Source organism: Tupaia chinensis, unplaced genomic scaffold, assembly GCF_000334495.1.
Source record: "Tupaia chinensis unplaced genomic scaffold, TupChi_1.0 Scaffold000624_1, whole genome shotgun sequence".
In the NCBI taxonomy this organism is placed as follows: domain Eukaryota; kingdom Metazoa; phylum Chordata; class Mammalia; order Scandentia; family Tupaiidae; genus Tupaia; species Tupaia belangeri.
The window spans coordinates 878,873-891,372 of NW_006160144.1; the positions used below are offsets into that span (position 1 = coordinate 878,873).

At 39.5% G+C, this 12,500-nt stretch overlaps 1 protein-coding gene across 6 annotated transcripts in view; it reads left to right on the forward strand.

The window, feature by feature from the left end:
* Positions 1–12,500, forward strand: part of CDC27 (cell division cycle 27) — a 73,131-nt gene that overhangs the window by 60,165 nt on the left and 466 nt on the right. For 4 of the 6 annotated variants that reach the window (XM_006159107.3, XM_027775993.1, XM_027775992.1 and 1 more), the window contains 4 exons: positions 335–463; positions 5,964–6,038; positions 7,092–7,248; positions 10,222–12,500. The exon at positions 10,222–12,500 is cut by the window's right edge. In XM_006159107.3, the coding sequence (XP_006159169.1) occupies positions 335–463; positions 5,964–6,038; positions 7,092–7,248; positions 10,222–10,304 (444 nt within the window). In that variant the 3' untranslated portion in view covers positions 10,305–12,500. The remainder of the gene's footprint in view (positions 1–334; positions 464–5,963; positions 6,039–7,091; positions 7,249–10,221) is intronic. The other 2 variants (XM_027775995.1, XM_027775994.1) reach the window with 1 other exon arrangement.

The window sequence follows — 12,500 nt, forward strand, 5'->3', positions numbered from 1 at the left end:
GGCTCTCTGGTAAGCGCACGCCCCCTTTAGCAAAAAACTCTAAAAAAAAAAAAAAAAAAAGATGCTGGACTGCCACATGACCAATCATGGTTTGAGCCTTGGACCTGGTCACTTGAAACTTGCTGGTACGTGTGCGCGTGTGCCGCAGATCCTGAGAGGAGAGTGGAGGAAAAGGGACTGCAGCATGGCCACCCTCCTGGGGGCAGATAATTTCTCGCTTTCGCTCTCTCTCTCTCTCTCTCTCTCACTGTCTCTCACAAGCACAGGCTCTATCATGAATAAAGAAAAGAATATTTAAAAGAAAGGAGTGTTAATGCTGTCTTTATTTTCATAGGTTCAGCATGCACTAAAAAAGTCTGAGAAGGCTTTGGATACCCTAAACAAAGCCATTGTTATTGATCCCAAGAACCCTCTATGCAAATTTCACAGAGCCTCCGTTTTATTTGCAAATGAAAAATATAAGGTAAGAATTTTGTCTTAATGGTCTTTAGCACTATATTGCTTAAATCATATCCCTTTTTCTAATAAACTAAGTTATTTATACTTCAACTTTGATCTGAGGAAATTCTGCTGCATCTTCAAAAACTTTTAATTTTATAGGAAAGATGGGCGTATGGTTATTTAGAAATACCTGGTTATCTCTTGTAAAGATTTCATATATAGAGGGAGCTAGCAGTTAGCGTGATGGCTATGTCGCTGGACTCCCACGTAGTCAACTGCATTTCGCGTCCCGGACCCGGTGGCTTAAAACTCACGCCGGGCGCCATGTGCATGCGTGCCCAAGATCCCGAGAGGAGAACGGAGGAGAAGGGATTGCGGCATGACCATCCCCCCTGGGGGGTGATTTCTCACTTTCTGTCTCTATGTCTCTCTCTGTCTGGTGAGCGCACGCGCCCTATAGCGAAAACCTCTCCAAAAAAAAAAACGATTTCATATATAGAAAGGCAATTTTTCCATCAGGGAGTTATGTTAAAGGTTAGGCTTAAGGGAACCAGCAGTTAGCGTAATAGCTATGTCGCTGGACTCCCACATAGTCGACCGCAGTTCGCATCCCGGACCCAGTGGATTAAAACTCATGCCGGGCGCGTGTGCGTGCGTGCCCAAGATCCTGAGAGGAGAATGGAGAAGGGATTGTGGTGTGACCATCCCCCCTGGGGGGTGATTTCTCGCTTTCTGTCTCTATGTCTCTCTGTCTGTCTGGCAAGTGCACGCACCCTATAGCGAAAACCTCTCCAGAAAAAAAAAAAAAAGTTAGACTTAAAATAAATCATTTTCTTTGGACCAAAATTACTGAACAAGTAACAAATGTGTGTGTATTATTCAACAAATATTTGTAAGTATCTGCCATGTGCCTAGGAGTATAGTCAAGAGAATCCATGGAAATGAAGATGAAAATGATGAAGAGATTAAGGAACAGAGTAGAGAGGGTCCCCAGTTGGGGCTTGCCTCCCGACCTGGCTCGCCACAATACATGTTGTACATTGGCTTCTGTGATGATTTCCAGGTTCTTGGTGTTTCATGCAAAGGATTGAATGAAACATGCCAATAGTGAAAGTAAAGGTAGCTTATTCAGTAAAAGCAAAAGTACAATCCTGAGAGGTAGGAGTAGGCCTGAGAAAGAGTAGCTCCAAGGCTAAGAAGCCCAAGTTCAAAGGCACCAGTTGTCTAGGCTATGAGCTATAGTTATTATACTTTTTTTTTTAATGCCAAAGGGTGTCTCTGTGTCTGGGTGTGTGTGAGTGTGTGTGACAGAGAAAGAAAACATCCCCTAATGGGACCTGGTCATATTGCAGTCCTTTTTCCTCTAGTCTCCATCCTATCAGCATCCTGGCCATGAGCACATACATGAATGTTTTTCAAGCCATCAGCTTGGTATTTCAACCGTGGTCAGCTATGTGGGATCTGGCATTCTCTGCATGCCATTTAACTGCTGTGTTAAGGAGCCAGCCATTTTTCAATATGAGCTTGGGGCTTGGCCTACTTCAATGCATGGATTAGATAATAGGTAGACAATATATATAAAGAGCATGAAGAAAAGTTAATCATTGCTCCTGAGATGTCCTAGCTCCAAAGTGGAAATCAAATGGTTTGAAAGGTCCACCTCAACCTCTCTCTGGCTAACACATTGCTAACTCTCATCCTATTTATTGTGTTAGACTGCTGTCTAACTATTTAAGTCTGAAGTGTTTTAGGGCAAAAGTAAAATACTCTGATGCTCTGTTAGACACTATTTCTCAATGAATCCTTGTAAACAGATTATCGGGGGTGGGAATAGGGATAATAGTTGCATCAGATTTTGATCACAGTTATAACATGATGTACCCATAGGGAAAGCACGTCAATTCTAAATGGTGTGTGCTGTAGCAGTGGAGAGGGATTGGAGTATGTCACTCTAGCTAAGATTTTTTTAAAGTAATGGCTTTCAAAGTATGCTTTGGGGACCTCTGGTAGTTTTGACCTCTTGGACCCTTTGCCTAAAAAGCATATGGTTTTAAACAGGTATACCACCTGTGAAAATACGTGCCTATGTATATATTGCCTTTACTCTTTTTTTTTTCTTTTTTTTTAGTTTAAAGAATTATTTTAGTATTTATTTAATTTTACTTATTATTATTTTATTGGACCAGAAAGAGACAGAGTGAGAAAGCAAGCCACAAGATCCTATACTCAAACCACAGTGGGCTATGTGGGAATCCAGCGCCCTAACCACCATGTCATCTGCTGGCCCCATTTTTAGTTTTAAGACATATATACTCCCCAGATGAGAGAGGCAGAAGTCACCCCATAGGGGTGATGGCTTGCCACAGTCCCTTCACCTTCGATCTCCTCTCAGGTTTTTGTATGTGCACACAAACGTATCTGGTGCAATTTTTAAGTTGCTGGATCCAGGACTTTAGCTGAACAGTTGGCCATGTGGATCAGGCACCTCCTTCCAACCTACTGGCCACACTCATCTTCCTTTTTTTTTTTTGAATTTTGCCATAGGACACATGTAATCAACAGAGAGAGACAGAGAGAGGTAAAGTGAGAAGTCACCCACCAGGGTGATGGCCACACTGCAGTCCCTTCGCTAATCTCTTGGGATTTTGGACATGCATGCATAGGCACCCAAGATGTTTTTCAAGCCACTGGATCTGGGACTCAAATCATGGAGCCAGCCATGTGAGATCCAGTGCTTTAAGCACCATTCCATATGCTGGGCCCTCACTCTTCTTTGTTAATCCTATTTTGTATTAGATAACTCTTTTTTTTTTTTTTTTTGAAAGAGTTTTTTTGCTAGAGGACATGTACGCTTGCAGGAGAAACAGAGACAGAAACAGAGAGACAGAAAGCAAGAAATCACCCCCTAGGAAGGATGGCCACACAGCAATCTCTTCTCCATTCTCCTCTTGTGATTTTTGGACATGCGCACACACACACACCCAGTGTGAGTTTAAGCCTTCAGGTCCAGGATTCAAACCATAGTCGACTACAGGGAATCCAGTGATACAACCATTACTCTCTCTGCTGGTCCCTATTAGATAACTTTTTGAACATCACTATAGTTGGTAGTCTATTACTTATTTTTTTGAAGAATTATTGCATTGAAATTTATTTATTTTATTTATGTATTTATTTTAATTTTACCAGATAGGGACAGAATGAGAGAGAGGAAAAAAGAGGGAAAGTGAGAAAGCAAGCCGCCAGGTCCAGGACTCGAACCACAATCAGCCATGTGAGAGTCTAGCGCCATTAACCATCATGCCACTTGCTGGCCCCGGTAGTCTATTATTATAGTGAGTCCCTGTGTATTTACCACCCAGCTATTTTTCACACTACTTCCACAAAAAGGTGTTAATATATATATATATATATATACACACACACACACACACACATATACATACATACATATACACACACACACACACATATATATATGTATATATATATATACATACTACCACTTTGTTTATACTTAACACTTTCATGTTAGTATATATTTGGTTTTTATCCTTTTTTTAAATAATTCTAACTTACATTAGGTTTTGTTTTACACAAAAAGCTATAAACAAGAAAACAAAAAGTAGATAACCTCTGTGGACATTAAAGAGAAGTAAAGTATAATATAATATTAGAAAGTTAAAAAGTAGAGAAGGCTACCAAATCAAAATTAGGAAACTCCCCACCAAATCTTATCATTCCTCTCCTACTGAAAGGGTAAACCATTCTTAGCTTGTTTGGAGGCACATATATATTGATTCTACCAGAAAGAAAAAGAAAACTGTATGCACAGACCCTTATATATGTATTTATAAAATACTTGCACATATACTCATAACTGTATTTGTGTGTGTGATATGGGTGTTTTGACACAAAAGGGATAATACTGTACACACTGTTTTGGATCTGGTTTTTACTTTTCTTTTTTTATAGATCTGTTAGTCAATGGAGAATGGACCATAATTTAACTAGGCACCCAATTGCTTCTAATGTTTGCGATGATAAATAATAATGTTGGGTTGAATGTTATCAGAATGACTTTTTGGGTCTGGCCTTGTAGTGTAGTGATTAAGGGAGGCCAGATCTCACATGCCAAGCACAGTTTTGTTCCCAGTCCTGACTTGAGAAATGCACCAGGCATGTGTACACGTATGCCCCAAATCCTAACAGGATAGAAAAATGCAGAAGAGATTACAATGTGACCACACCCCGTTAGGGGATATTTTCTCACACTCCCTCTCTCTCTGCCTCTCTGTGCTAAGTGGATGTACCCTCTGACAATTTTTAAAAGTTAAACAAACAAATAAAAATGACTTTGCATAGTTTTTTAGTATATTCCTGGGACAAATTCCCAGTATTAGTATTGCCGAATCAATGGTTAAGTGCAATTTTTAATTTAATATTGGGTTATCAGAAAAGTCATGATGCATTTTTCTGTTTTTCTATGCAGAAGTGCGTCATGACTTTTCTAACAATCCAGTAGATAAGACTATATTGTCCTCACAAACAGGTTGTGTTGATTCACATTCCATCGTCAGTGACAAGAATACTTATTTCCCTTCACTCATGCTAACTTTATGTAACATACGGCTATTTTTACATTTGTTCATTTGCTAGGTAAGAATTGACAGTATCCATTTTGAGAGCCAATTTTACTTTTAATAATGAAATCCTCTTTAAATACAAAGCTAATTCTGTATTTTTCCTCTCACTTTCTCCTAACCCTTTAGCAATGGTCAGAAGATTATACTAGACATTTTAAACTCAGTGCAAAAGTTAAATTTTATTTCATTAGTTAAAATTAGGCAAGCTGGTATTCAAAGCTTAGTGATTGTATCAGGGAGAAGATCCAGACAGTCCTTCAGGCTTATTTTTCTACAGCTTGGTTTTCAAAGTACTTTCACACACTTCCCACATGGTATGATGAAAATACTGTTATTTTAAGTAGAATGGTGACAGAAAAGTGTTACCACTTGTACATTTCACAAAGCAGTTGGTGTGTGTGTGTGTGTGTGTTTCAGTGTAGTTCCTATTGTCATGTATTTTTCATGCATTATATTTTCACAAGAATTAATGCAATAAGGGGAACCAGCAGTTAGCGTAATAGCTATGTCTCTGGACTCCCACATAGTCGACCACGGTTTGCGTCCCGGACCCGGTGGCTTAAAACTCACACTGGGCGCGTGTGCGTGCGTGCCCAAGATCCCGAGAGGAGAATGGAGGAGAAGGGATTGCTGCGTGACCGTCCCCCCCCGGGGGGTGATTTCTCGCTTTCTGTCTCTATGTCTCTGTCTGTCTGGCGAGCGCACGTGCCCTATAGCAAAAGCCTCTCAAAAAAAAAAAAGAATGCAATAAGGAAGTACATTAGTTAAGATCTAGAAAGCTTTTGTTAAGATGGTTGGGAAACCTAATAAAAACAATTGCTTAGTCAAAATTTTGTAAAATGTTGCTGCTCTAAGATTTTTCTTTCCCTTTTTCAGTCTGCTTTACAAGAACTTGAAGAACTGAAACAAATTGTTCCCAAAGAATCCCTGGTTTACTTCTTAATAGGAAAGGTAAAGATTGGGGCCATGGTCCTAAACTATTATTTTAATAGCAAATATTAACTTTTGAAGAATAAATGTAATATTTACTGTATAATATCCACTGAGCAAATTAAACTAGAGCTCTGAATTCAGTGCTCTGGGAATCATGGATCTAGTTCTGATGTTTAAGAACATGATTATTGGGACCAGCAATTGGCGTAATGGCTGCATCGTTGGACTCCCATGTAGCCGACCGCGGTTCGAGTCCCTGACCTGGTGGCTTAAACTCGAACTGGGTGCATGTGCATATGTGCCCAAGATCCCTAGAGGAGAATAGAGGAGAAGGGATTGTGACATGGCCATCCTCCGTGGGGGGTGATTTCTCACTTTCTGTCTCTGTCTTTCTGGCAAGTGCATGTGCCCTATAACAAAAAAACCTCTCCAAAAAAAAAAAGATGAAGATGATTATCCTGATGGAGGAGCAATAACACACACCTCATAACCCTAACCCTACTGTGGGATAAGAAGTAGATTCGCATGTGCAGCCCAAGCCAGTATTGAGTTCATGACCGAGAGCACTGCATAAAGAGCCCTTAGCTTCTGATGCTCAGTAAAGCACTTAGACATCCCAAAGTAAGAACATTAATGGCACTGTGTTGTCTGGATTAGGAGAATTGACTTCTAAGATTCCCAAGGCCAGACTGGTCAGGACTTTATCAACAGGGGTCCCAGATGCCACTTCTGGTTAAGCTGAGAACCATGAGCAAGCATTAAAATTGGTATCACTCCATTTAAAATCAGTGTAAACGAATGTTAATTTAGCAGCTTACAGTTCATTTCTTCCTACTGTCATTGTTCCAGAGTTAGATTTAGATTTATTAGAAACTTACGATGTGAAAGGTAGAGGCAAGGAATTCTGAAAAAAATAATCTGAAATATAATAAAAGAACTCAAAATCTAGTACCCATCAGAATGGGCTTAGAGCATATAGATCAGAAGCCTAATTTAAATGATAAATGTTTAGGATTTCATAGTTGAAGCTCACAACTTAATGAAAAATGTAGTGCTGCTGTTTATTTTTAGGTTTACAAGAAATTAGGTCAAACACACCTCGCCCTGATGAATTTCTCTTGGGCTATGGATTTAGATCCTAAAGGAGCCAATAACCAGATTAAAGAGGCAATTGATAAGCGCTATCTTCCAGATGATGAGGAGCCGATAACCCAAGAAGAACAAATCAGTGAGTAGCATACATGTGATTTGAACGCTCAGAAAGCTGATTTTTGCTTGTGGATTTGTGGGCTGCTTTTTTATTTGTTTTTTAACCATAGTGTTTTCTTTATATCAAATGGAATTTTAGGGAAATTAAAGAGGGGATGTAACAACAAAGTCCATATGGTGTCAAGTAACTAATCTCAGTCTGGATCTAGTTTGTTGTGTAATTTGGACAAATCCTGATTACTGATTTTTACCTGGACCTCATTTTACGTTTGAATTTTAACTCATATCACCTTATCTCAATCATAGCCGTGTAATATGGTGTGTGTGGGGAGGAAGATGGTAGATGTAAAGGTATACTGAAAACATTTTAAGTACTAAGTGAATGAATAGTACATTTGTGCACAAATTCTCTATAGCTCTGGCAAATCCAAGATCCACATATATACCTAACATAGATAGGATTAGTGGTCAAGGAAAGAGGAGAGAGCAAAGAATTATAGTTTAAGGCAACAAATACTCTCCCCCTAAATTGAGTTAAAATAACTAGTGAGAACTAAGACTTAACATATCAATATTTTTTTTTGGGGGGGGGAGAGATTTTTGCTATAGGGCGCGTGCTCTCGCCAGACAGACAGAGAGAGACATAGAGACAGAAAGCCAGAAATCACCCCCCAGGGGGGATGGTCATGCCACAATCCCTTCTTCTCCATTCTCCTCTCGGGATTTTGGGAACACACGCACATGTGCCTGGTATGAGCTTTAAGCCACCAGGTCTGGGACGCGAACCGCAGTCAACTACGTGGCAGCCTAGCAACATAGCCATTACGCTAACTGCTGGTTCCCACATATCAATATTTTTTAGTAAGAGAATTTTTTTTTTTTTTTTGAGAGGTTTTTGCTATAGGGTGCGTGCGCTCGCCAGAAAGACAGAGACAGAGACAGAAAGTGAGAAATCACCCCCCCAGGGGGGATGGCCACACCACAGTCCCTTCTCCTCCATTCTCCTCTCGGGATCTTGGGCACGCTCGCACACGCACCCAGCATGAGTTTAAGCTGCCAGGTCCAGGACTTGAACCGTGGTCTACTACATGGGAGTCCAGCGACATAGCCATTACACTAACTGCTGGTCCCAAGAGAATATAAGTTTATGATGAGATAAATTCTGATTAGATGCTTTTCTTCCAGAAAACCTGGTGAAGGCCTCAATTAAAATTTGAATTCCTGGGACAGCAGATGTGGTGGTTAAAGGCGCTGGATTCCCACATGGGTGACTATGGTTCAAGTCCTGAACCTGGTGGCTCACTTTCTCATTTTCTCTCTCTTTCTCTCTGGTCAAAATAAAGTTAAAAAGTGTATAAATAAATAAAGTTAAATAAAATAATTCTTTAAAAATTTTTTTAAAATTTTTTTTGAATTCCTGGGGCTAGCAGGTGCTGTCATAGTTATGATGCCAGATTGTACATGGCCAACTCCACAGTTGAGTTCCAGACCTGGCAGCTTAAAAAACACACCTGGCGCATGCGCATGCATGTCAAAAATACTGAGAGGAGAAGGGATTGAGGCATGGCTATCCCCCTTAGGGGGTGATTTCTCACTTTCCCTGTCTCTCTCTCTAGTGAGTGTACACTCCCTATAGCAAATACACGCACACACACACATATATACACATATGTCTATATAATTACTATAGTATATATAGTAATATCTATATGTACACACACACACACACATGTATATATAATTACTATAATCCCAGTGGTGCTTTGTTTTTTTAATTTGCCAGAGGGCATGTGCACTTGGGGTAGAGGTATAAGAAATCGGGACCAGCAGTTAGCGTAATGGCTATGTCGCTGGACTCCCATGTAGTCGACCACGGTTCGAGTCCCGGACCTGGCAACTTAAATTTACGCCGGCACATGTGCGTGTATGCCCACAATCCCGAGAGGAGAATGGAGGAGAAGAAACTGCAGCGTGGCCATCCCCCCTGGGGGGTGAATTCCCGCTTTCTATCTCTCTCTTTCTGGTGAGCACACGTGCCCTATAGCAAAAACCTCTCAAACAAAAAAAAGAAAGAAAGAAATCACCCCCATGGGGAATAATCACACCACAATCCCTTCTTTTCTGTTTCTCCTTCCTTTCAAGGTCTTGGGCATATATGCTCATACTCATGGCATGTTTTTAAGCCTTCGGGTCTGGTACTTAAAGTGTTAGTCAGCCATGTAGGATATAGCCACCTTAACCACCACACCACCAACTGGCCTCCACTAGCCCTTTTTAAACTGAAGATTATATTGTATATTTCTGTGGAAATGCCAGGGCTGCTCTTAAAGTGGAGTCAGTGGTTAGGGCTTGGGGGAAAGAAATTTCAATCTTTTTAAGTTTCAGAGAACTATTGGATCATCAGAAAAGTCATGATGTATTTTTCTATGCAGCAACGCGTCATGACTTTTCTGACTACCCATTAGTTCTAGTTCCTAGGGCAGGAATAAGGAATTCTTTAGGGAAATGTAGTTTTGGTAGTTAAAACCTTTAGAGGTTAAATGGAATAAACTAATCTCACACATTCTGTAAAATAAGGAACTCGAGGGAACCAGCAGTTAGCGTAATGGCTATGTCGCTGGACTCCCACGTAGTCGACCGCGGTTCGCGTCCCAGACCTGGTGGCTTAAAACTCACGCCGGGCACGTGTGAATGCATGCCCAAGATCCTGAGAGGAGAATGGAGGAGAAGGGATTGTGGCATGACCATCCCCTCTGGGGGGTGATTTCTCCCTTTCTGTCTCTCTGTCTCTGTCTGTCTGGCGAGCACACGCGCCCTATAGCTAAAAAAAAAAAAAGGAACTCGAGTTGCATTTTATTAACAGGTATCAGGCTGTTTAAGGACCTTAGGGTCTTGTCTCTGAATATAATGCAGTTTTTCTTTCTTGTTTTCACAAACCAACATTTAGTATCTGTCAGACACCTTACTGTAGTCTTTTGTTTTATTTTTTAAGTGGGAACAGATGAATCCCAGGAGAGCAGCATGACAGATGCGGATGACACACAACTTCATGCAGCTGAAAGTGATGAATTTTAACTTCCGGAAATCAGATGTTTGCAAGTGGATGTGTGACTAGTGCTGACATGTTTCTTGTCTCTCCATGTACTGAATCTACACTCTTGAGCCGGCAGTGTGATCATCCAGCACTTGTACCATGAGTGTGCCACTTTCATTGGACCCTGACTGTACCCAGAATGAAAGGCAGTGCAATATTTAGCTGCTAACGAGACTGGCTCTTTTACCAGTATGAGCGACAATTTAGGGGGTGGGGGGGCTTTCTTTTCTTTTTTTCTTTAATCTCCTTTTATTGAAAAGCTATCATGGAAGGAAGAGTTATGTTTTATCTTGAAGGAACCATTAGATATGGAAAATGGTGATGAGCCAGAATTTCTTGGTCATTTTTTCACAAATTTGTTTTTATTTGGTTCTGTTCTTGATAAACAGAGTGACTGACCTTCATTTCTAGGTTCTTCAAGAATGGTGTTAGCAAGTGCCAGATGGAATAATAAAAGACATTGCCTATAACAGAGTAACTTGATTGCCAAGGAATGTAAATTACCTTAAACTTGCAGTGTCTCCTGTAAACAAATGTAATGGGCATATTGGGACTTGTATGTAGGAATCAAATATCCCTTCATACACTGTACACTTATTCTTGGCAAGAATGCTTTAATGTCTAACCAAGAATTTTAATTTATTCATCTTGCTTCAAAGTGTTGATCATTGTTATCTTGGTATTGCAGACTTTAAAATTAGTCCTTACCATATTGCCTCTTCTCTGAGCGCTGTGGGATCACCTTTAACATCAGAGATGATAGAGTGGTTCCCCACGAAAAGCCAAAACAAGGCCCTTAATAACCATTTAAGTTCACCATAAGAATCAGTATGAGAACACTAACGTGGAGAGACTTTAAGAGATCATGATAGTGAAAGCCTTAATACAATCAGAATTATACCATAACCTTAAATATATATTTGTTCAAGACAGTATCCCTTTGACTTTTCTGAGTGTTTCGGCAGAGGGCAATAACGTGTGGTTACCCTTGGTTGAGGACATTCCCATTCATTTCAGCTCTCTGCTTCAGATTATTTTCAGTACTGTGAGTCACCAAAACGTTTACTCAGACAGATGGGTTTAGGATATCGGAAACTTTTAGCTTGGGGAAAAATAAAACATTCTTATGATGGGAGACAAGTTCTCTCCTGAGTTTATCATATTATAGATTGGTTTCTTTGGGGAATGGCCACAATTTTAAAGATCTAATTATGCATATAAAATGGGAATTATTGGAATTTCACAGTAACAGATTTAAACAGTCTTAAATTGTGTATCTCCTTTATTGTAATGTATTGAATTTTTAGAGAAACTTTAGTGGTTAACATTTTATTAAGTGCCAATGTCAAAATATAACGAATTATAGTTTCTTACGAATGACAGGCCTACAGTTAATATTTTGGATTATTTGATGAAGGACAAACTTGTCTACTGGTTACCTGTATTTTTTAGTCAAGCTGTAAAACTGAGGTGGATTACAAAAGATGTGAAAAAAAATTTTAACTTAAAGATTCAGTAATTTTCCATCATTTACTGTTGATATTCTCATTTGAACAAGGATTAGATATCATTATAATTTAACACAAGTCACAGTCTTGAACTGGATACTTGGAACCAGAGAGGTATTTAACACAATTTCCTACCTAAATCTATGTATACGTGCTGTCTAAAAATATAATTTATAAGGAAAAGGAAAGGCTGGGAATAAATTACTATCGTTACAAATTCCCAAAGGCTAACACTTGGATTCTAATAAATATTCCATTTTATTATCCATTACTTCTATAATATTTAATTTTAGATTCTTTTATTATTTTTTTTAATTGGCAAATCATAAGCCAGCTGTGTAACAGTATCAAATGTAGAATTTCATATACAGCTTTGACTGAGTTCTGTGCTACAAAGCCTGGAGAAAGCTCAGCTTAGAACATGATTTGCTGAAGTATTAGTTATCTTTTTGTAGTAGGAATTTATGTCCTGTGCCAGAGGTGAGAATCTGGTGCTGATTTTGAGACCAAGGATGAAAAGATAGTTGTACAAGGCACAGTGTCAAGGCTGCGTGAGGGACACTTTCAGCCCATGCTTGGCCTCATTTCATTTTTCCTCTTACCTACTTTGAACGTCATTTAGATATTTTGAAGCCTTATTTTCTATCTAGTAACTTGTTTTTTTTGGTT